The sequence below is a fragment of the Scyliorhinus torazame genome, chromosome 22 (assembly GCF_047496885.1).
Source record: "Scyliorhinus torazame isolate Kashiwa2021f chromosome 22, sScyTor2.1, whole genome shotgun sequence".
Taxonomy (NCBI): Eukaryota; Metazoa; Chordata; class Chondrichthyes; order Carcharhiniformes; family Scyliorhinidae; genus Scyliorhinus; species Scyliorhinus torazame.
In genome coordinates, this window is record NC_092728.1 from 47597033 (window position 1) to 47622253 (window position 25221).

General features: G+C 49.9%; 2 protein-coding genes across 2 annotated transcripts in view; both read right to left on the reverse strand.

The window, feature by feature from the left end:
- Positions 1 to 750, reverse strand: part of pole3 (polymerase (DNA directed), epsilon 3 (p17 subunit)) — a 31261-nt gene extending 30511 nt beyond the window's left edge. Inside the window, exon 1 of the mRNA XM_072488186.1 lies at positions 645 to 750. The gene's annotated coding sequence lies outside the window, so the exon portion shown is untranslated. The remainder of the gene's footprint in view (positions 1 to 644) is intronic.
- A 15950-nt stretch (positions 751 to 16700) lies between these two features.
- Positions 16701 to 25221, reverse strand: part of LOC140399074 (uncharacterized) — a 117658-nt gene continuing 109137 nt past the window's right edge. The window contains exon 12 of the mRNA XM_072488187.1: positions 16701 to 18445. Within this exon, the coding sequence (XP_072344288.1) occupies positions 17139 to 18445 (1307 nt within the window). The 3' untranslated portion in view covers positions 16701 to 17138. The remainder of the gene's footprint in view (positions 18446 to 25221) is intronic.

The window sequence follows — 25221 nt, forward strand, 5'->3', positions numbered from 1 at the left end:
TGCAGCGCTCCCTCAGTACTGACCCTCGGGCAGAGCAGCTCTCCCTCAGTACTGACCCTCGGGCAGTGCAGCACTCCCTCAGTACTGACCCTCGGGCAGAGCAGCTCTCCCTCAGTACTGACCCTCGGGCAGTGCAGCGCTCCCTCAGTACTGACCCTCGGGCAGTGCAGCACTCCCTCAGTACTGACCCTCTGACAGAGCAGCACTCCCTCAGTACTGACCCTCAGGCAGAGCAGCTCTCCCTCAGTGCTGACCCTCTGGCAGTGCTGCACTCCCTCAGCGCTGACCCTGCAAACACTGCAGCGCTCCCTCAGTACTGACCCTGCGAGCAGTGCAGCACTCCCTCAGTACTGACCCTGCGGGCAGTGCAGCGCTCCCTCAGCGCTGACCCTCGGGCAGTGCAGCGCTCCCTCAGCGCTGACCCTCGGGCAGAGCGGGTTGGACAAGCTCGTTGCCGAGGCTATCAGTGAATTTGCCCGGATCTTCCATGCCCAAGGCCTCCTCCTCCACCCCGGGCATGATCGAGCCTCGGACAAAACTGAGCACGTGAGACAGGCACCATAATAACCGGCTAAATTATAAAATGAATAATAATCTCCGGCTCGTTATAAAAACGGCTTGAAACGGCGCACGCGCTCACTCACCCGGCCGCCTGCTGGAGCGCGGCTTTGAATCAACCTCTTCCACTTTCACCCCTGACCCTCCCCCCCTCTCTCCGCCTGTCTGAATGGCTGTCGCCCGGGACACGTGACGCCCGTCCATGTGATCCGATCTCGCGCCTGGTTAGCTGACGCTGAGGCCGCTGGGGCGGGCGGGAGATTTAAACCAAGTCACCAGCAACCGCCAAGACACGCAGCTCTGCATTCGGAGGGTAATAACGTCCAGCATCGACTGGCCTCATCCCATTACTACTATTTCCCCACCATCTGCACTAATTTCTGAACACCAAGTGTATTTCGTTCCACAGGTTTGTTCTTCCCTGTACAAGGAGACTTAGAGCAGTGAACACATCCATTGTATAAAAGGTTTATGGAGTTTTCACAGCACCAACTGGGGCCCTTTGGCTCTCCTTGTCCCCGCCGGCCATCAAGCACCTATCTACCCTAATCCCATTTTCCAGCACTTGTATCCTATGGCATTTCAAATGCTCATCCAAATCCTTCTTGAATGTTGTGAGGATTCCTGCCTCTAATCGCCCTTTCAGCCAATGAGTTCCATATTCCCAACACCCACTTTTCACAAATCTATGGCACCCAATGATTAACTTCTCTCCAAAGGAGAAAAGCTTCTTATCTTCCCTATCTATGTCCCTCAGAATTTTGTATACCTCAATTAGATTGAATTAAATTGGATTTGTTTAATAAGAACTAGGAACAGGAGTAGGCCATCTGGCCCCTCGAGCCTGCTCCGCCATTTAATTAGATCATGGCTGATCTTTGTGGACTCAGCTCCACTCTCCAGCCCGTACACCATATCCCCGAATCCCTTTATTCTTTAGAAAGGCATCTATCTTTTTCTTAAAAACGTTTAAAGAAGGAGCCTCAACTGCTTCACTTGGCAAGGAATTCCAGAGATTCACAACCCTTTGGGTTAAGAAGTTCCTCCTACACTCCGTCCTAAATCTACCTCCCTTATTTTGAGGCTATGCCCCCCAGGCTTCAACCTTCTTTCTTCTTCCTAGGTGGGAGCCATCCGACGTGGAGCACCCTCCCTACATGGTGCCCTGGCCTCGGGCCTGCCGCCTCGGCCTCCTCGTAGCTCCGCGCCCGCTACTCTGACCTGCCGCGCCGGGCCCGGCGCCTCAGCCCCCCGCCACCCGCGTGGGGTTCTTTGCCGGTTTTTAAACCGGCCCCGCTGGCTGCCCGTGGCGGCCCCAAAGGCCGACGATAGTCAGGGGGTGCGTGAGGACTCGGGGATTTCCCCGAAATCGCCACGAATTGCGGCCAACGGCGGGAGCTCTTGTTACTGCGGCCGCCCTGCTCGCCCACGCCACCGGAAGTCGTTTTGGGGTAATTTAAGAAGGGGAACTAGTTTTAATGTTTGATAAATAAATTTGGTTGAAGTATTTGTCCTTTGTACCTCTCGTAAAGAAAGCGTTTTGAGTAAGAAACTGGTCAAAGCGTCTGGGGTTTTACAGACAACACCTTGTGCACCAGTCACTGAAAGTAAGCATGTAGGTGCAGCAGGCGGTAAAGAGGGCAATGGTATGTTGGCCTTCGTAGTAGAAAGATTCAGATACAGTGCTTGGTGAGACTACACCTGGAATATTATGTGCAGTTTTGGACTCCTTATCTGAGGAAGTATGTTCTTACTATAAAGGGAGTGCAGAGGTTTACCAGACTGATTGCTGGGATGGACATACGAGGAGAGATTGAGTCGATTAGGATTATATCCGTTAGGAGTTTAGAAGAATGAGGGAGATCTCATACAAACCTATAAAATTCTAATAGGACTGGACAGTGTGAATGCAGGATGTTTCCGATGGCGGGGAAGTCTAGAATCAGGGGTCACAGGCTGAGGATATGCGATAAACCATTTGGGACTGAGATGAGGAAATTTCTTCACCGAGTGATGAGCCTGAGGAATTCACTGCCACAGAAAGCAGTTGAGACCAAATCATTGTATGATTCCATGAAAGAGTTAGATAGAGGTAAAAGCAAATTACTGCGAATGCTGAAATCTGAAACAAAAACAGAAAATACTGGACAATCTCAGCAAATCTGGCAGCATCCGTGGAGAGGAAATGGAGCTAACGTTTCGAGTCTGGAAGACTCTTTATCAAAGCCCATATAGATATAGTTCTTGGGGCTAAAGGGATCAAAGGATATGGGGGGAAAACAGGAACAGGTTACTGAGTTGGACAATCAGCCACAATCATATGAATGGCGGAGCAGGCTCGAATGGACTACTCCTATTTTCTATGTTTTCCTGAGAGCAAAGATGACTTGAGGGGGGAGGGGATCTCTTCCAACTCCTTCCATCGGGCAGGAGATACAGAAGTCTGAGAACACGCAAGAACAGATTCAAAAACAGCTTCTTCCCCGCTGTTACCAGACTCTTAAACGACCCTCTTATGGACTGACCTCATTAATGTTACACCCCTGTATGCATCATCCGATGCCGGTGCTTACATAGTTACGTTGTGTATCTTGTGTTGCCTTATTATGTATTTCTTTTATTTCCTTTTCTTTTCATGTACTTAATGATCTGTTGAGCTGCTCGCAGAAAAATACTTTTCACTGTACCTCGGTACACGTGACAATAAACATAAAGACGGTAGAAAGGTGAAAAACCGACCGTGGATATCTAAGGAGGTGAGGGAGAGTATCAAATTGAAGGAAAAAACATACAAAGTGGCAAATATTAGTGGGAGACTAGAGGACTGGGAAGTCTTTAGGGGACAACAGAAAGCTACTAAAAAAGCCATAAAGAAGAGTAAGGTAGACTATGAAAGTAAACTGGCTCAGAACATAAAAGCAGATAGTAAAAGCTTCTACAAATATATAAGACAAAAAAGAGTGGCTAAGGTAAATATTGGTCCTTTGGAAGATGAGAAGGGAGATTTAATAATAGGAGACGGGGAAATGGCTGAGGAGCTGAACAGGTTTTTTGGGTCAGTCTTCACAGTGGAGGACACAAACAACATGCCAGTGACTGATGGAAATAAGGATATGATAGGTGAGGACCTTGAGATGATTGTAATCACTAAGGAGGTAGTATTGGGCAAGCTAATGGGGCTAAAGGTAGACAAGTCTCCTGGCCCTGATGGGATGCATCCCAGAGTGTTAAAAGAGATGGCTCGGGAAATTGTAAACGCACTAGTGATAATTTATCAAAATTCACTAGACTCTGGGGTGGTCCCAGAGGATTGGAAAGTAGCAAACGTGACACCACTGTTTAAAAAAGGAGGTCGGCAGAAAGCGGGTAATTATAGGCCGGTAAGCTTAACTTCGGTTGTAGGGAAAATGCTGGAATCTATCATTAAGGAGGAAATAGCGGGGCACCTGGAGGGAAATTGTCCCATTGGGCAGACGCAGCATGGGTTCACAAAGGGTAGGTCGTGTCTGACTAATTTGGTAGAATTTTTTGAGGACGTTACCAGTGCAGTAGATAACGGGGAGCCAATGGATGTGGTATATCTGGATTTCCAGAAAGCTTTTGACAAGGTGCCACACAAAAGGTTGCTGCATAAACTAAAGATGCATGGCATTGAGGGTAAAGTGGTAGCATGGGTGGAGGATTGGTTAACTAACAGAAAGCAGAGAGTGGGGATAAATGGGTGTTTCTCTGGTTGGCAACCTGTAACTAGTGGGGTCCCTCAAGGATCAGTGTTGGGCCCGCAGTTGTTCACAATTTACATAGACGATTTGGAGTTGGGGACCAAATGCAATGTGTCAAAGTTTGCAGACGACACTAAGATGAGTGGTAAAGCAAAAAGTGCAGAGGATACCGGAAGTCTGCAGAAGGATTTGGATAGGTTAGGTGAATGGGCTAGGGTCTGGCAGGTGGAATTCAATGTTGCCAAGTGTGAGGCGATCCATTTTGGGAGGAATAACAGCAGAATGGATTATTATTTAAACGGTAAGATGTTAAAAAACATGCTGCTGTGCAGAGGGACCTGGGTGTGCTGGTGCACGAGTCGCAAAAAGTTGGTGTGCAGGTGCAACAGGTGATTAAGAAGGCTAATAAAGTTTTGTCTTTCATTGCTAGAGGGATGGAGTTCAAGACTAGTGAGGTTATGCTGCAATTGTATAGGGTGTTGGTGAGGCCGCATCTGGAGTATTGTGTTCAGTTTTGGTCTCCTTACCTGAGAAAGGACATATTGGCACTGGAGGGAGTGCAGAGGAGATTCACTAGGTTGATCCCAGAGTTGAGGGGATTAGATTTGACGAAGGGTTGAGTAGACTGGGACTGTACTCATTGGAGTTCAGAAGGATGCGGGGGGATCTTATTGATACATATAAAATTATGAAGGGAATAGATAGGATATATGCGGGCAGGTTGTTTCCACTGGTCGGGGAAAGCAGAACTAGGGGGCATAGCCTCAAAATAAGGGGATGTAGATTTAGGACGGAGTGTAGGAGGAACTTCTTCACCCAAAGGGTTGTGAATCTCTGGAATTCCTTGCCCAGTGAAGCAGTTGAGGCTCCTTCTTTAAACGTTTTTAAGAAAAAGATAGATGCCTTTCTAAAGAATAAAGGGATTTGGGGATATGGTGTACGGGCCGGAGAGTGGAGCTGAGTCCACAAAGATCAGCCATGATCTCATTAAATGGCGGAGCAGGCTCGAGGGGCCAGATGGCCTACTCCTGTTCCTAGTTCTTATGTTCTTATGGTCCCAGGTGAATGCAGAGGAGAAAGAAAGAAGATTTAAGGAAGTTTGGTGAAAGTTTTTTTTTTTCTCCCGCCCTTTTTTTAAAAAAAAAGAAGAATGTCAGATTGATGAAGGGCAGGAGGGTGAAGGGGGAGAGAGGAGAAAAGAAAGAAGATAAAAAACAATAAGCCACTAAAGGATGCGAAGAGCAGCGTCGAAGAAAGGAGGAAACGCCGGTTCGCCGCTGAGAGAGAAGACGAGCAAAAGTGTTGACAGGATGGCGGAAGCCGAACTGCAAGGCGGGGCCCCACTACCTACGATGGAGAAGTTGACCGAGGTGATGGCGGTGGAGCTGGAAAAACATTTGGGGAGGCACATGGAGGCCTTGAGGAAAGAGATGGCGGTCGTGTTGAGGTCATGGGTGGAGGATGCAATCGGCCTGATGAGGGTGGAGGTGGCAAAGGCATCGGCCGAGTTGAGAGAGCAGGGCGAGAAGATGAAGGAGGTGGAGGAGGCCGTGATACGACACAGTGACCAGGTCACCTCGATGGGGGACGAGCTGCGGAGGGTGGTGGAGGTTAACAGAGGACTCCGAGCAAAGCTGGAAGACTTGGAAAACCGCTCAAGGCGGCACAATTTGAGAGTTGTGGGCTTGCCCGAAGGGACAGAGGGCCCAAGGCCAACGCAATACTTTGCTAAGAAGTTGGCGGAGCTGATGGGGGAGGGTGAGAGCCCCACCCTGTACGAGCTAGACCGAGCTCATCGGTCATTAAGGCCGAAGCCCAAAGTGAACGAGCCGCCAAGGGCAGTAATTATCTGCTTCCACAAGTTTTGCATGAAGGAGAAAGTATTAAGCTGAGCGAAGCAGGAGCGTAAGGTGCTGTGGGATGGTACTGCGGTTCGGATCTACCAGGACTTGACGGTGGAGTTGTCAAAAAGACGAGCGGCGTTTGGGCGAGTGAAGGTGGCTTTGTACAAGAAGGGGGTGCGATTTGGCGTGGTGTACCCGGCGAAGTTGAGAGTAACATATAACGCCAAAGACTTTTATTTTGAGACAGCGGAGGCGGCTGAGGCGTTCGTGAGGGCAGAAGGCTTGGGACAGACGTGAAGAGCGGAACTGGAAGAGAGACTGTGAACTGTGTTTGAGCGGCTGGAAAATGTACAAATGTTACAACTTTCTTTTTACTGATTTGAATTGAAATTTACTTCTCTTTGCATTGTTACAGAGTTCAAGGTAATGGCGTTATGTGTTGCGACGGTTAAATGTTATGTTAGTGAATTGTAGGGATTGGATTGTTGGGTTTCATAGAATTTACAATGCAGAAGGAGGCCATTCGGCCCATCGAGCCTGCACTGGCTCTTGGAAAGAGCACCCTACCCAAGCCCACACCTCCAGCCTATCCCCATAACCCAGTAACCCCACCCAACACTGAGGGCAATCTTGGACACTAAGGGCAATTTAGCATAGCCAATCCACCTAACCTGCACATCTTTGGACTGTGGGAGGAAACCGGAGCACCCGGAGGAAACCCACGCACACACGAGGAGAACGTGCAGACTCTGCACAGACAGTGACCCAAGCCGGGAATCGAACCTGGGACCCTGGAGCTGTGAAGCGATTGTGCTAACCACCATGCTACCGTGGTTTGTTTTGGTGTTTCTTTCTCTGGGACTGGGTGGAAGGGGGTGAGAGGTCTTGGCGGGGGGAGCCACCCGCGCTAGCTAACTAAAGTCAGTTAGTGAACGGGGGTGAGGTGAGAGGAGGACTGCGGACGTTGGAGCCTGGATAGCAGGCTTCAATGGGCCTACGAGGCGAGCAAGAGGGGGTGGAGGGATGGATGTTGGGGGATGTTTTTGTAGGGGGGGTTCTTGGGAGGGGGGGGAAGGGGTTTGATGTTAACAATGGACAGGGGCGGGTCAGGCTTATGGGGCAGGGCCTGGTGGTATGGTGATGGTGGATAAGAAAGTGGGGGGGGGGGGGTGAGAGACCCCCAGTAAGGATAATCACGTGGAACGTGAAAGGGCTAGGAGGTCCGGTCAAGACGTCAAGGGTGCTTGCACATCTTAAAAGTTTGAAAGCCGATGTAGCAATGCTGCAGGAGACTCACTTGAGGGTGAAGGACCAGGTGAGACTTAAAAAGGGCTGGGTTAGCCAAGTGTTTCCGGATTTGATGGAAGGGCTCGAAGGGTAGCGGTGCTGGTCAGCAAAAGGGTACGCTTCCAGGTGGAGAAGGTGGTGGCAGATCAGGGGGGTAGATATGTGATTGTGACAGGGGCACTGGAGGGGAGATTAGTGGCGCTGTTAAGTGTATACGGTCCCAATTGGGACGATGGGGATTCGCGAGGAAGGTGTTTGGGGCTATTCCCGACTTGGACACGCATGAGCTGATTGTGGGGGGGGGGACTGGAACTTGGTGCAGGAGCCAAGGTTGGACAGATCACGGCCGCGCTCACTGGTCCCATCAGGGGGGGCGAAGGCGCTGGCTGGGCTAATGGTGGAAATGGGAGGGATGGACCCTTGGAGGTTCCTGCACCCAAGGGAACGGGAGTATTCGTTTTTCTCAGTGGTCCATAAGGTATACTCGCGGATCGACTTTTTTGTGGTGGGGAAGGTTTTGCTGGCTGGAGTCAAGGGGTCAGAATACTCTGCAATTGCAGTGTCAGATCACGCTCCACATTGGGTGGATATGGTGCTGGAGAAGGGGGCAGCGCAGAGACCAGGGTGGAAACTGGATGTGGGGCTTTTGGGGAACCAAGTATTCTGTGAGAAAATTGAAAAGGTAATTAAGGAATATGTAGGTTTCAATTGTACGGGTGAGGTGTCGAAGGCAGTCGTCTGGGAGGCTCTAAAGGCGGCGGTGAGAGGTGAGGTAATTTTGTTTAAGGCCAGGGTGGATAAAGAGGAGAGGTTGGAGCGGCAGAGGGTAATAGATGAGATGTTGGAGGTAGATAGGAGGTATGTAGAGGATGGGGACCCGGCGAAGCTGGAAAAGAGGAAGGAACTACAGGCGAGCTTCGACCGACTGTCCAACAGGTAGGCGGTGCGCTAACTGAGACGAGCAAGGGGTGCAGTTTATGAACATGGAGATAAGGCATGTTAGCAGGTCAGCTCCGGAGGGAGGCAGCGGCAAGGGAAATTCTTCAGGTGAAGGATAGGGCAGGGAAGTTGGTGGTGGCCCTAGTGCTGATTAACAAGGTTTTTGAGGCGGTTTACGAGAGGTTGTACAAGTCAGAGACACTCGGGTGAGATCGTGAGATGCAGGAATTTCTAGAAGGGTTGGAGTACCCGAGGCTAGGGGAGGGGGACAGGGCTACATTAGAAGGAGCAATAGTGGAGCAGGAGATAAAGGATGCGATTGGGAGGATGCAGTCAGGGAAGGTGGCAGGGCCGGATGGGTTTCCGGTGGAATATTATAAAAAATTTAAGGATAGGTTGGCACCCCTGATGGTGGGGATGTTTGAGGAGGGGAGGGGGTGTTGCGGCAAACCTTGGGGCAGGCATCGATTTCCCTGTTACTAAAAAAAGATAAGGATCCGACGGAGTGTGGGTCGTATTGGCCCATATCACTTCTGAATGTGGACGTAAAAGTGTTGGCGAAGGTACTGGAGGGGTAGGCTGGAGGAGTACCTTCCGAAGGAGATAGGGGAGGATCAGACAGGGTTCGTGAAAGGGAGGCAGCTGTTTTCGAACATTAGGAGGGTTTTGAACGTTATTATGGCACTGGCGGAAAGAAAGGAAACAGAGGTAGTTGTGGCATTGGACGCCGAGAAGGCGTTTTGAACGGGTAGAATGGGGGTACCTAATGGCAGTGCTGGAGCGGTTTGGGATTGGACCAAGGTTTGTGAACTGGGTAAAGCTATTATATAAGGAACCGAAGGCGAGTGTCCACACAAATAATATCAGTTCGAGATACTTTTCTCTCAACCGTGGGACGAGACAGGGATGTCCTATGTCCCCCCTGCTGTTTGCACTTGCGATTGAGCCGTTGGCCATCGCATTGAGAAGTTCGGGAGCATGGAAAGGAATAGTGCGGGGGGGGATAGAGCATAGGGTGTCCTTATATGCCGACGACTTGCTGCTGTATGTGTCGGAGCCGAGTGCGTCGATAGGAATATTGGAGCTACTGCGGGTATTTAGGTCTTTCTCGGGGTACAAGTTGAACCTGGACAAGAGTGAGTACTTTGTGGTGTCTCGGCCGGGGGTGGGGGCAGGGGTGGGGGGGCTGCCATTCCGTAGAGCAGGGACTCATTTCAGGTATCTGGGCGTGCAGGTTGCCCGGGAGTGGGGGAGGCTTCGCTGGTACAACATCTTTAGTTTGGTGGGGAGAATGAAAGCCGATCTGGCAAGGTGGGATGGCCTTCCTCTGTCACTGGCGGGTCGGGTACAGGCGGTTAAAATGAATGTGTTGCCGCGATTCCTGTTTATTTTTCAATGCCTACCGATTTTCCTGCCAAAGTCTTTTTTCAGGGAGATTGAGGGAAGGATTACCTCATTCATATGAGGAGGGAAGGTGGCCAGAGTGAGAAAGGTGCTGCTACAGAGGGGAAGGCAGGCAGGGGGTTTGGGTCTCCCGAACCTGTTGTACTACTACTGGGCGGCGAACGTGGAGAAAGTGCGGAGCTGGGTCAGAGGGGTTGATTCTCAGTGGGTCAGAATGGAGGAGAGTTTATGCAGGGGGTCGGGGCTGAAGGCACTTGCAATAACGCTGCTCCCGATAGCTCCGGGGAAATATTCAGGGAGTCCGGTAATAATAGCTTCATTGAAAATCTGGAGGCAGTTTTGCCAACACTTCGGGTTGGGTTTAGGGTCAAGGGACATGCTGATTCGGGGGAACCACAGATTTGAGCCAGGGAGGTGGATGGAAGGTTTCGGAAATGGGAAGAGAAGGGGATTAAGACGCTAAAAGATTTGTTTCTTCTGGGTCGGTTTGCAGGGTTGAGGGAGCTGGAAGCGAAGTATGGGCTAGAGCAGGGAGAAGTGTTTAGGTACATGCAGGTTCGGGATTTTGACAGGAAGGAGATACAGAGCTTCCCAGAGGAACCGGCCTCCACATTGCTGGAGGAGGTGTTGACGACAAGGGGACTGGAGAAGGGGGCAGTGTCAGCGGTGTACAGAGCTATTCTAGAAGAGGATAAGGCACCACTGGAAGGGATCAAAGCAAAGTGGGAGGAAGAGCTGGGAGAGGTTATAGAGGAGGGGGTCTGGTGTGAGGTGCTCCGGAGAGTGAAGCCTCCACCTCGTGTGCGAGGTTGGGGCTGATACAGCTGAAGGTGGTATATAGAGCGCACCTCACGAGGGCGAGGATGAGCCGATTTTTTTTTGAAGGAGTAGAGGATGTGTGTGAGCGTTGCAGGGGGGGCCCGCGAATCACGTTCATATGTTTTGGTCCTGTCCAAAGCTAGGGGAGTACTGGAAGGAGGTGTTTAGGGTAATTTCCAAGGTGGTGCGTGTGAAACTGGACCCGGGTCCCCAGGAGGCCATATTCGGGGTGTCGGACCAGCCAGGGTTGGAAACGGGAGCGGAGGCAGATATCATAGCCTTCGCCTCGTTGATCGCCCGAAGGCGGATCCTGCTGGGATGGAGAGCAGCCTTTCCACCCAGTGCCCTGGCGTAGCGGGGCGACCTGTTGGAATACTTGACCCTTGAGAAGGTTAAGTTCGAACTGAGGGGAAGCTCGGAGGGGTTCTACAAGTCATGGGCACTATTTATTATGCACTTTCAAGAACTGGATAACATCGAACATTAGTTGGGAGGGTGGGTGGGTGTAGATTTAGGGTGACTACGGGTAATCCCAGATTCCTTTTTGTCATTTGTTTATGTAAACATGCGGGCTGATGTTTGGGGGTTGGTGGGCGGATGGGATCGTTGTTATTTTGGGGATTGACATATTTTGCTGATTATTGTATATTGTTGATGGGTGTAAATGTGGGAGAAAATGTGAAAAAGAATAAAAATATATATTTTTTAAATTACCCCAAAACAATACTAAATGATCCATGATTCTTTATACTACCTGAGCTGATGGACTTAGTTGAGCTCCGGATCCGATTCTCTGAGTCTCGATTCCTCTGGGCCTTCGTCTACGAAGGTGGGGCTTGCACGCTCCTTGCTTCCATCTCTGGTTGGCCGTCCAACCTTCTCTGCTGCCTTGCGAGTTTTTGCTGGGGAGGGTTCTGGTGGTCGATCTCTATACCCCTCTTGCCTGGCCAGAATGTCCTCTGGCCCTCAGACAATGAGGTTTTGGGACAGAAGTCGCAATACCCACTGGTGTTGCCGATTGCAACTCTGCAGGGCACCAGGAACCCTACCCCAGGGGTCCATTCTTGTGTGCATTGTTTGCAAGTAACCTTATCCCATATAAGGTGACCTCGAAGCCAGAAAGTCTGGCATCATCTGGGCAATCCAAAACAATCATTCCATATGAATAGGACCAATTATCACCTGATGGGTAATTGACAGGGCAGGTCCAGACAAGTCCTGGCAGTTTGTCTGTGTATTCGAACTTGGCCAAATTTGAATTCCCAGCAGGCGAGTCCTGGAACTGACTGGTTTGATTTAAAATTTCCAATTTAATTTAGAGTGTCCAATTTTATATCGGGCCCAAAGTCCGGCCACTGTCCATTTTACCACAAAGGTCACCCAGATCTCGTTGCACATTCCCCTCTCTCAATCTATTCAGAAAATAATTTGCTTTCCTGTTTTGATATCAAAGTGGATAATCTCAAATTGATCCACATCTGCCATGAATTTGCCCATTCATTCAACTTGTCCAAATCACACTGAAGCATCTCTGCATCCTCCTCACAGCTCACCTCCCCACCCAGCTTTTGTCATTACAAATTTGGAGATATTACATTTAGTTCCCTTGTCTAAACCATTAATATATCTTGCGATTAGCTGGCATTGATCCCTATGGTACCCACTAGTCATTGCGTGCCAGTTGGAAAAAGACTCTTGTTTCTTGTCTGCCAACCCGTTGTCCACCATCTCCAAGTACTCCCAATCCCATGGGCTTCAATATTACAGTCTAATCTCTTTTGTGGTTTTTTGTCGAAAGCCTTCTAAAAGTCCAAATAAACCACATCCACCGGCTCCCCCTTGTCAACTCTACTAGTTACATTCTCGAAGAATTCTAGTAGATTTGTCAAGCATGATTTCCGTTATGTAAATCCACGCTGACTCTGTCCAATCCTGCCACCATTTTCCAAGTACTCTTCTATTAAGTCTTTTATAATGGACTCTAGCACTTTCTCTATTACTGACGTTAGGCTGACTGGTCTCTCATTTCTTGATTGCTCTCTACCTCCCTTTTTAAATAGTGGGGTTACATTAGCTACCCACCAAACTGTAGGAACAACCCCAGTTTACCAGCCTCGCTTCATAGCTGAAGCGCTCCAACCCAGGCCACCTTCTGTTCAATCTCCTCTTCACCCTTTCGCGCACAATCACATCCTATAGTGTGGCTTATTGTGATTGAATATTATTCCACTTTCACTGTGAAGATGTCATGCCACATCCTTCAGGCACTCTCGGGAGCGAGGATGACTTGCTTCCAGTCTGGTTTGATGGAATCTAAGATTCGGGTGACTGAGTCTTAGGGGGTAAAAAAAATGAAGAGACACTTTGGTGTGGGGGGACCATAAGAATAGGCGGGGCTTGCTGAACCTGTGGGTGGGGGACGGAGCAGCCATTCTTTCACTGCCTTGTCCCTAACCTTTGGAATTCTCTCTCTAAACTTCTACACCTCTCAACATTTATCTCCTCTTTTAACATGAAGCCTAAAAATGATACCTTTTTGACCAAACTTATGGTCATCTGTCCTGCTGTGATATCTCCTGCTGTGGTTCAGTGTCAGCAGTTTTATTGATGATCTCTCGTTAAGTGCCTTGGGTGTTATATGAAAGGTGGTAATCACCATTATTTATTGCCCTCCATTTTAGAGGGTATTTGTGAGTGAACCACACTGCTGTGAATCTGGAGTCACATGAAGGCCAGACCAGGTAAGGACAACAGATTTCCTTCCCTTTTTAAAAAAAATATTTTTATTCTCTTTTCACATTTTCATCCAAATTTACACCCACCAACAAACAATCAACGGTAACAAATACAATGTCAATCCCTTGGCCAACAATTCCTCCCTCCCACCAACCCCCAAACAATCCTCAACATTGGCACCGCACCTGGACCGATTAAGGGACTAGCACTGGTGCCAGGTGGAACACGGTTGATTCCAATGAGAAACGGTGCCAGATTTGCCGGGTCCGGGATTGGCACTCAGGAGGCTGACAGGCTGCAGCCACACATAAACACTTCACTCCCCACACACACCATCCCAGTCAACAAGATAGCAGCTAGACGGGCAACCCCGAGGTTCACCGACGAGGAATTGGAAACCCTGCTAGATAAAATGAAAATCGCTTATTGTCACAAGTAGGCTTCAAATGAAGTTACTGTGAAAAGCCCCTAGTCGCCACATTCCGGCGCCTGATCGGGGAGGCTGTTACGGGAATTGAACCGTGCTGCTGGCGTGCTTTCAAAGCCAGTGATTTAGCCCTGTGCTAAACAGCCCCTGATGCCCTGGAGGAGAGGCTGGCGACCCTGTATACCCCGAGGTGGGAAGGAAGCTGCTGCCGTTTGTTGGGCCTAGGCACAGGTGGTCAGTACCATGAGCAACGTCGTCCAGACCGGCCTGTAGTGCAGGAAAAAAACTGCACAGCCTCCTCAGGACGGTCATAGGAGTAGGCAGCACTGTGCCCCTGGCACCAACACACCCGTCCCACACACCCGTAACGCTACCACCCCCCCCCCCCACCCAGAGGGCTGTCAAACTCCCACCCTGCACCACATGCTAGTACCCATATCGGCCACCATGGTTGGGTGCCATGGTCACTGAAATCACCAGCTATCCACTCCCTGGGCTGCATACATCAGACTGTCTAACTGTGAGTTTTCTGTTTCTGCAGAAGGCACTGGATGTGGTTGACAGGCCCGAAGAAAGAGCAGTCGCCGGGTTAGAGTTCGTCATTGGGCAAGGAAGTGAGATCCCGCTGAGTTGTGGTTCCCCATGGCACGTGTGTCAACACCCCCCTCCCCCCAAACCACACCGCACCTACACCCCGCTCGCAATACAGCTCCCTCCCCAACACAACCTCCTCCCCAACACCCCCCTCCGGCCCGCGATGCAATCAAGCGTCTTGTCTTGTGTCTTGCAGGAGCTGCTGGTGATGGGGCTGGCCCTTCTGATGTCCCCTGCCCAGTCACAGCCAAAACCCCCAGGTGCCGATCAGTCACGAGGATGACATTGACATGGAGGAGAGCCCTCTACCCAAACCCAGGACACCGGAGCTCAGGTCCGGGGATGACATAGATTTACTGTCACAGCTGTCTCCAACACCCTCCACCATCCCAGAGACACTCACTTCAGTTGGGCATATTAGTGAAGAGGCTCCTGGGGCACTATCTGGTGCACACCACACACATGTTCCGGTACAGCAGGTGGAGATAGGAACTCCCAAGGGGGCGGATGGTTGGATGGCGGGTTGACCCCAAGGATTAGCTGCCGTCCAGATGGATTTCAGGCTTCTGGAATGGATGGTCCCATTGATCGTGGAACGGGCGGCCGTAGGGGTGGGCTTGGCCCAGGGGCTGCGGTTCAGCCCCTGCTCACCACTCCGGTGTCCCACTACTCCCCCCACTGTCTCCACTTCTGCCACCCCAGGGATTCGATGGGACCGTGTGATGGAATGGCCAGCTCACATGCAGGGATCACCCAAGTGAATGATATGAAATGAAATGAAAATCGCTTGTCATAAGTAGGCTTCAAATGAAGTTACTGTGAAAAGCCCCTAGTCGCCACATTCCGGCGCCTGTTCGGGGAGGCTGTTACAGGAATTGAACCGTGCTGCTGGCCTGCTTTGGTCTGCTTTCAAAGCCAGCGATTTAGCCCTGTGCTAAATGGTGGGAAGTGCTACCGGAGTCAGACGTTGTCAAACGATGCGGAGCACCAGAGCTCATCCCAGAGGGTTGTCATCACCTCCATCCCATGGCCCATACCCAGTGTGATTTCCAACTCGGGGCCCGCACCCAGTAGTGAGGCACGTAGGGGGCGCGTGGAGGTGGGATACAGATTCTATGTCTCTGGCCATCACCCCCGGGCCCCCCTCCCCAGATGGTGAACACGGAGGTGATCAGAGCATCCCGTGCGCGTTGGCCCAGGCGCGCACTTTGTGTGACCTTCCCTGTCTGCTGGGCCCCATGTCCTGCCCATCCTCGGCCACCCCCGCATCCTCCATGTCGGACGAGGACTAGCATTCATTCTCCTCCTCCAGCACGTTGCCCCTCTGCTGCGCGATGTTGTGGAGGACGCAGTAGGCTACCACAATTTGGTAACTCTCCCAGTGCGGTCTAGGCACCTGAAAGAGATCTTCAGGATGCTGAAGCATCGCTAGATCACACTCCTGGTCGCTGCCTGGGTGACGTTGTAGCTGGTCGCTGCCTGGGTGTCGTTGTAGCTCGTTTCCATATTGGTCTGCAGCCTCCGGATAGGTTCATCAGCCACTACCACAGCTGATAACCCCTGTCACCCAGTTACCAATCCCCCAACTGGGAGTGTACCTATGAAGAGGCCAGGGACTATCGAGTGTGCCAGGTTGAAGACGTTGTTCACACTGCCCAGGTATCAGGCGCAGACATGCATGATGCGCAGCTGATGGTCACACTGGCTGCATGTTCATCGAGTGGAACCCCTTAAAAATTGTGAAGAACGGCCAGTCATCTGATGATCTTCCTCCTAGTCGCCGCATCCCTGTGGGATGCACTGCAGCTGTACAAGCTGGAACTACTCGAGGAGGAGGAAGCTGCAGCAGCAGAGCATGTCCCAGAGGAATAGGAGGCAGGCGCTGAGGATGGAGAGCCCTCCTGTCAACCATCCCCGGACCCGGGGCATCTCGGTGATGGTGGCGAACCCCACTGCCCGGACATCCCAGGAGCTCGGTCCACATTGAAATGGATGCATTGATCTGCCTGGGCATATAGGGCCTCTGTGAAGGCATGGATGTACCTGTGCATCGAGCTCCGAGAAATCCAGGACGGGTCTCCATTCAGCGACTGGATACCAGAGAATTGCGATTTGCGTGAACCTGGTGACTGCCACGATTTTGGCGTCAAAACCAATTTTCCGCCCAATCGCCTTTCCAGATTTTGGTGTTGGCCGACGGAGAATCCTGCCCAATAGATTAAAGCAGAGACGTGCAGGCAGTGTGAAATCAAAGCAGAAAAGTGGAGAGGCTGAGGAAAAGGAACAAAGAGCAAAACACAAAAACATTAAATAATATAAATTAAATATTTTAGAATAACGTTTCCTGCATGCAGTGAAAATACAGCAAAAGAGGCATAGAAAATGTTTAATTCCAGGCATAAAAAGCATGCAAGCAAGCCAAAAGGAAAATACATTGTACACAGTTCCGATTGTAGTACAGTTAGCACTAGTATTTTCAGTTCTTATTTGGTACAGTAGGGGTGATCTGGAGGTGGAATCAAGGTACGTAACGCAGATTGTGTAAACTGCAGAAAGTTCTTATAGTCCAATGTCAGACTGAACCGCCTCTAAACTTTGCGTACCTGAAGTGGACAATAGATATCAAAAATCTTTCATTTTCCAGCATCAACATCCTTTACCTTGATCAATGCCACAATTTACTAGTGAGTATGTCGTATTTCTGAATCATCATGTCATGTGCAGAAGAAAGTCTGATAAAGGTAAAATTTTAATTGGAAAAGTGAGGGAGGAAACAGTTAGCATTGAATTTTCTTTGTATCTGTGATGCTAATCCTTTGGCCCTCCCAGATCCATCTCGCCAACATCTGAAGGTGATCTTTCATTGGGTGCTACTTCATCTGGGTCCTCAACACTCTTTGCTATTGCAGTGCTACTCTGGTGATCTTCAGAACTTTTACGGTTCCCCTGTTCAATGCTCAGACCACTACTTTCAGTGGTAATGCTGTAATCTTCCTGGTCACTTGCAATTGAAAGGCTGAACTTGGAATGTATCTGTCCCATATTTAGAGACCCCATTTCCTCGCTGGTGCTGAGAAATTCCTGTTCACTTGCTGCAGCAACTGCAAGGCTGACCCCGGAGAGTCCCATATTTAGATGCCCCATTTCCGTGCTGGTGGTGAGAAATTCGGGTTCGCTTCTTTCAGTAACTGAAAGGCTGATCTCGGAACTTTGTACCATACGTGGAGATCTAATTTCTGTTTCAGTGCTGAGAAATTCCTGTTTATTTCTTTCAGTAACTGAGAAACCAATGTCGGAGTGTATCTGTTCTACACTTGAAGACCTCATTGCAACGATAGTGCTGCGATCGTTCTGTTCACTTCTTGCAGTAACTGAGAGACCGATGTCGGAGTGTATCTGTTCTACACTTGAAGACCTTATTGCAGCAGTAGTGCTGCGATCTTCCTGTTCACTTCTTTCAGTAACTGAGAGACCGGTGTCGGAGTGTATCTGTTCTACACTTGAAGACCTCATTGCAGCGATAGTGCTGCGATCTACCTGCTCACCTCTTTCAGTAACTGAGAGACCGGTGTCGGAGTGTATCTGTTCTACACTTGAAGACCTCATTGCCTCGGTAGAGCTGTGATCTTCCTGTTCACTTCTTTCAGTAACTGAGAGACCGATGTCGGAGTGTATCTGTTCTACACTTGAAGACCTCATTGCAACGATAGTGCTGCGATCGTTCTGTTCACTTCTTGCAGTAACTGCGAGACCGATGTCGGAGTGTATCTGTTCTACACTTGAAGACCTCATTGCAACGAAAGTGCTGCGATTTACCTGCTCACCTCTTTCAGTAACTGAGAGACCGATGTCAGAGTGTATCTGTTCTACACTTGAAGACCTCATTGCAGCGATAGTGCTGCGATCGTCCTGCTCACTTGTTTCAGGAACATTGCTCTGGTCGTCAGAGCGTATCTGTTCCATACTTAGGGGGCTGATTTCAGTGATGGTGCTGAGAAATTCCTGTTCATTTCTTTCGGCAACTGGAAGGCTGTTCTGGTCCTCAGAGTCTGTCTTTTCAGGAGCAGTACTGAGATCTTGCTCTTGGGTCCTCTTTGCAATTTGTATCTCGTCTCCTGGGTGACAGTAAAACAGTATCAAATGTTGCAGCTTAGTAAACAAAGGTGAAAGATCACTCTGCAACTTATTACACAACAGATCCTGACACACCTTGCTCTATTAGATACACTATCTTAAACATAAAGCCACTTTTGGGGAGCTCAGATACCTGAGAGACATCTTTAATAGAACAATAGAATGATACAGCAAAGAAAGAGGCTAGGTAGGCAATTAACCATAGTCCACGATGGATCATAGGCAATTCTCACCATTAGAGAGAGATAATTAGGGCTTGATGGCCTACATCCTAGGGTCCCAAAGGAAGTGGCAGCGGAGATAATGGGCGGGATTCTCCGCCCCCCCGCCAGGTCGGAAAATTCCCAGGAGGCGGCGTGAATCCCGCCCCGCCGCTCCACACCGGCTGCCGTATTCTCCAGCGCCGGTTTTCGGGCGGGGGCAGGGTTTACACCACGCCGGTCGGGGGCCGTTGGCAGCGACCACCCCACCCCCCCCCCCCCCCCCCCCACGGGACATTCTCCGGGCCCCAAGGGGCCGAGCAGCCGTCAGTTCCTGGCCAGTCCCGCCGGCGTGAAATAGACATGGTCCCATGGCGGGACCTGGCTGGTAGGCTGTCTAGTGTAGTCCTTGGGAGGGTGCGGGTGGGTCCCCACAGTGGCCTGGCATGTGATCTGGGCCCACCGATCTGCGGGCGGGCCGGTGCTGTGGGGGCAATCCTTCCTTCCTCGCCGGCCTCTGTAGGGCTCCGCCACGGCCGGCGTGGAGAAGAACCTTCCTGCGCATGTGCAGGAAACATGGCGGCCAGTCTGCGCATGCGCGGAACCACACCGGCGGTTCTGCGCATGCGCCAACCGGCCCTTCGGCGCTGGTTGGCACGGTGCCACCCTCTCCACCGCCGGCCTAGCCCCCGGAAGTGCGGAGGATTCCACAACTTCCGATTGGCCCAACGCCGTAGTGGTTCGTGCCGTTCTTGGCACCGGCGTCGGGCCATCCCGCCAATTGTGCAAGAATCCCGTCTAATGGATCCATTGGTTATAATATTCCTAAATTCTCTGGATGTGGGAAAGGTTCCAGCAAATTGGAAAAATGCTAATGTTCAAAAAGGGAGGGAGACCAAAAATATGAAACTAGACCAGTTAGTTTAAGTACTGTCATTGGGAAATTGTTGAAATCCATTATTAAGGAAGTAATAAAAGGACATTTAGAAAGTCAAAATGCAATCCATCAGAGTCAGCATGATTTTACAAAGGTAAATAGTGTTTGACTAATTTTCTAATTCTAGGGCAATTTAAGGGTTAAAAGCCTGGGGTTAGAGTGTGTTTGACTGCTGTGGTCACGCTTTTTAAAAAATAGAATTCTGTTTTGCAGGGCCTCCAGCCAGAAGATGAAACTGAATTTGTTTTTCAGTCTGGGCTAATGGACTGTGGTTTGACTGGGGAAGTCCCTGTGGAGATAATGGCCCGGTCAGAGAATCGCCGGGGGGGGGGAAATCCCGCCACGCTGCTCCCGACGCCTGCCCGCCGATTCTCTGGCGACTGGAGAATCGGCGCCAATCGCGCCCGCGTGGTCGACGTGGCGCCAGTCGGGGGCGCTGAAATTCTCCACGGGCCAAACTCCCGCCGGCGTGGTTCAGACCTGGTTCCACCCGGTGGGAGCCCGGACCCACGCCCAATGCAGACGTCCTGGTTGGAGGGGGGGGGGGGGGGGGGCAGGGCGCGGGAGGATCTGACTCCGGGGGGGGGGGCCTCCACGGGATCCAGGTCCCTGATCGGGGGCTTCCGATTGGTGGGCAGCCGATATCTGGAGGGGCATTATCTCCTTCCGCATGGGCCCGTGTTCAGTCGCCGAAATGTTGCTCCGCACCGAAGCGGAGACAGCAACCATGCACATGCGCCGACGCGGAGACAGCCATCGTGCGCATGCACCGACCCACGCCGGTCGTCGCGCACATGCGCGTACCGGCGCCGGCCGAGTAGGGCTGGCTTTCGGCACCGGAGAAGCGCACATCACTCCGGTGCCGTTCTACGAAGAACAGGCGAATTACTGGGCCTGGAGGCCCCTTGACACTGGCGTCGCTCGCGCCGGTTCTGACGTCAGCGTCAACACTTGTGAATCCCGGCCAATGTGTTTTGCAACCTGCAGAGATCATTTGTTTTTCAGCTTGGGCAGATTAAGTCATTGCTGGGTGGAGCCAAGGAAGGCAGAGAGACATTTTGAGAAGTAGTGGAGAGAAGCAGTTTTTAAAAATAAATTTAGAATACCTAGTTCATTATTTTCTAATTAAGGGGTAATTTAGCGTGTCCAATCCACCTACTCTGCACATCTTTGGGTTGTGGGGGCGAAACCCACGCAAACATGGGGAGAATGTGCAAACTCCACACGGACAGTGACCCAGAGCCGGGATCGAACCTGGGACCTCGGCGCCGTGAGGAAGCTGTGCTAACTACTGCGCCACCATGCTGCCCGAGAAGCAGTTTTTGGAGAAAACTGTGGAGAGAGGCAGTCTTTCGACTTCTGGTGGTAGCCATGGAGTGAGTGGTCGCACATTTGGTGGCTCCCGCTCAAGGTGGATTTGATTGGTCCTTGCTCACATGCTTTTTGAGTACAAAACGTGTGTGAGTACCCAGGGAAGGTAATACTCCTCTGGTGAGATCGGTGTGAGGATCAGAGGACGAGAAGTGCCACGAGAAAGAGAGAGCAGCTGGAGCAAGACGGTTTTCATGGTGTTAAGATGGCGGAGTGCAAGGGAACAGTGCTACCCGCCCAGTGATCGACGCAGCAGCTGGTGGAGTTTTTGAACAACAAATTTCAGCAGCAGAAGAAGGAGGTTTTGGAAGACCTGGCTAAGGTGGTGGAGCCACTCAGACCTGCGATTGATAGAGTGGGACACACGCTGGAGGCTCAGGGCCTGCCGCTTCAGAAGATGGAGATGGCAGTGGGTGAGCATTAGGAGTGATAACCTCATTGGAGTTGGAGATGGGGGTGGTTTTGGACAGCCCGAAGAGGCTGAGAGAGAAACTGGAGAACCTAGAGAATCGCTCCAGAAGCCAGAATTTGAGGATCATTGGGGTGCCTGAGGGTATCGAGGGAGTGGAGGCCGCAAAGTATGTGGCGAGGATGGTGGACCAGTTGATTGGGGAGGGTGTCTTTGACTAGTCCCTCGAGGTACAACTATTTGTTGTATTGGTGGGACCCGCAGCCACCCAACGCAGGGGTGTGGGTGAGCGACAATGTAGAATTCCTGAGTTTGGAGAAGATCAAGTTCGCTCTACGGGGGATGGTAGAAGGCATCCCCGGAGGTGGAAATCAGTTATTGATTTCTTCAAAGAGGATTGAGGGGTCAATAGTGGGGGGGTGGCTTTTGGGGTGTATATAAGGGGGTTAAAATGGGGAAGGCGGGACATGGCAGGGGGTCGGCGTCAGGGGGAGCTAGAGGTTGTGGTTGTTTATTGGGTTGATGTGTTCTGATATTCTATATATTTTTGTTAAAAAGCTTTGAATAAAACTATTTTTAAAAAATGAGAGGCAGTTTTTGGAGAAAGCTGTGGAGAGGCAGTTTTGGGAGAAAAACTTTGCAGAAGCATAGCTTTTGGAGAAATCTGTGGAGAGAGGCAGTTTTTGAAGAAATCTGTGGAGAGAGGCAGTTTTTGAAGAAAGCTGTGGAGAGATGCACTTTTTGGAGAAAGCTGTGGAGAGAGGCAGTTTTTGAAGAAAGCTGTGGAGAGAGGCAGTTTTTGGAGAAAGCTGTGGAGAGAGGCAGTTTTTGGAGAAAAACATTAGAGAAGTAGAGCTTTTGGAGAAACTTTGGAGAGAGGAGTTAAATTCTGATCTGCCTGACGCTGAGTCCCCAATTCTCCCACAGTAAGATAGATTGAGAGCTATATGTTTCTTTTCTTGTTGTTTAACGGAAAATTAAGTAGTAGTGTTTAAGGTGTAATTGTTAAGCTGTTCTTTTTGGGTGTGAAATTGAAAAGTTAATATCATATTCATAATAAAGTTTTGTTTTAAAAATAACCAAACCCTATTTCTTCATGCAATCACTCGTGGAGCGAATCATTCTTTCCGCACAGTCTGACAAATCAATTAAAATATTGGGTTTCAGTCTAGTATCCTAGTCACTGTGGGAATCTGGTAAGATCACATATGATTAGGGATAATTTATTAGCTTGGATAGAAGACTAGCTAACCGACGGAAGACAGATTCGTGATAAATGGGTCTTTTTCTTGAGGGCACAATGTAACTAGTGGGGTGCCACAGGGTTTGGTCAGACCCCAACTATTTACAATATATATTAATGACTTGGATGTAGGGATAGAAGGTACTATTGCCAAATTTGCAGATGACACTAAAATAGGTGGGACAGTAAGTTGTAATGAGGAAATAAATTTACAAATGGATATAGAAAGGTTAGATGAGTGGAAAGACAACTTATTAACTAAATGGAGAGAAACTTCAGAGTTTTTCGGTGCAGAGGAATCCGAGTGTCCTTGTGCATGAATCGCAGAAAACTACAATGCAGGTTCAGCAGGTAATAAGGAAGGCAAATGGAATTTTGGCATTTATATCTAAAAGAATAGACCATAAAAGTAGGGAAGTGTTGTTACAACTGTACAAGGCATTGGTGACTTGCACCTGGACTACTGTGTACAGTTTTGGTTCCCTTATTTGAGGAGGGATGCAGTTGCATTGGAGGCAATTCAGAAGAGGTTCACTCAATTGATTCAGAGATGAGAGGTTTATCTTATGAAGAGAGATTGAACAGTTTCGGCTTATAATCTCTCGAGTTTAGAAGAATAAAAAGGGATCTAATTGATGTATATAAGATGATAAAAGGTATTGACAACGTAGACGTAGAGCGGATGCTTCCTCTTCTGGGGCAATCAGTGGAAATCTCCATCGGCGGGTTTCCCGATGGCGTGGGGTGGACACAATGGGACTCCCATTGGCCTGCTGTGGGAACAGAGAATACCGCTGCCGGCGGGGGCACTCCACGCTGGAAAAGGTAGCTGGTGGACCGGTGAATCCCACCCTACAGCTTTAGAATAAAAGGTAGCACATTTGAAAAAAAAAGAGATGAGAAGAAATTACTTCTTCCAAAGCGTCATGAATCTGTGAAATTCACGACTCCAGAGTGCGGTGAATGCTGAGACATTGAGTAAATTAAAGGCGAAGACAGACAGATTTATAATTAGTAATGGGTTGAAGGGTTTCGGTGAATGGACAAGAAAGTGGAGTTCAGGCCGAGAGGAGATCAGCTATCATCATATTGATTGGCAGAGCGGGCTCAAGGGGTGAATTGCCTACTCATGCTCCTAGTTTTTATATTCTTACGTTCTAATTAGTTCAATAGCTTGAGGGGCACCATTCTGGATCAAGCCTAGGGCAAGCAAAAATGCAGCGCTCCATGAACTACCAGAGCTGGTACAGAGATTCAACCCGTGCTGTTAGCATCATTCTTCACCACACTCTCGCACTCTGAACAAAACGAAAGGGGTCAAACCACTATAATAGAACGGTTTCACCATTACTTGAAAGCAAGGGTATGAATTAACAACACTTTATCTGCTTTTTGATGGGCTGAGAAACACAAGTCAACATCTCAGTTAACCCAATCATGGTAAAAATTGGCTTCATGTAATTTTTTAAATTTTCCTTATAAATTTTGAGTACCCAATTATCTTTTCCAATTAAGGGGCAATTTAGCATGGCAAATCTGCCTATCGTGCACATCTTTGGGTTGTGGGGGTGAAACCCACGCAGACACGGGGAGAACGTGCAAACTCCACATGGACAGTGACCCAGGGCCGGGATTCGAACCCAGGTCCTCAGCGCTGTAGGCAGCAATGCTAACCACTGTACCACCGTGCTGCCCCGGCTTTAGGTAATTGACAGCAGGAACTGGGTATCCCAAACCCAGAAGGTCAAAATTATATTAGTGGCCAAGGTGAATGGGACACTTTCCAGCTTTGGCATCAAATAGCAACATTAATTGTCCCAGATCAAGGAACAGCAAGGGCAAATTCAACATGGGTTCATAGAATCCCTACAGTGCAAAAGGAGGCCATTTGACCCATTGAGTGCACCAACCCACCGAAAGAGCACCCCAGCTCAGCTCATCACACTCCCCCGCCCTATCTCACCTAATCTTTGGACACTAAGGGACAATTTAGCATGGCCAATCCACCTAAGGTGCACATCTTTGGACTGTGGGGGAAAACCAGAACACCTGGAGGAAACCCACGCGGACATGGGGAGAAAGTGCAAACTCCACCCAAGATCGGAATTGAACCTGGGTCTCTGGCACTGAAGCAGCAGTGCTAACCAATGCTCCACCATGCCTCCCTTATTAACCCTTTCTCTATATCATGTCATGATAGGGAGATGGCAAAGATGATGGAGACAATTTAAGGGGTTAAAATAGAATGAAAAAAAGACTGCCTGCAGCGGACTCAAAGGGATACATGGTCCCATTCAGACGTAAACTCTTTAGGGAAAACATAAGATGATTCACGTGAGATCCAATATCTTTCGGGACATTCCTGCATGATCAGCCATTATCCTATTAACAGAGTCTGATGACCCAATGGTCTGTCAATGGAAGGCTAGGTGCAAATGAATGGCATAGCTCTGGTCTTTTGTGAGTGGGCAATCAAGCAGCTCAATTAGGCACTTCCGGTGACGGTGGGCGGGAGGCAGCCGCGCGTTGGAGGGCTCCCGTCCGGGAACGGCATTGTCGGGGGTTAGTGCCCGGTCCTAGGGCCAGCGAAGGCAGTA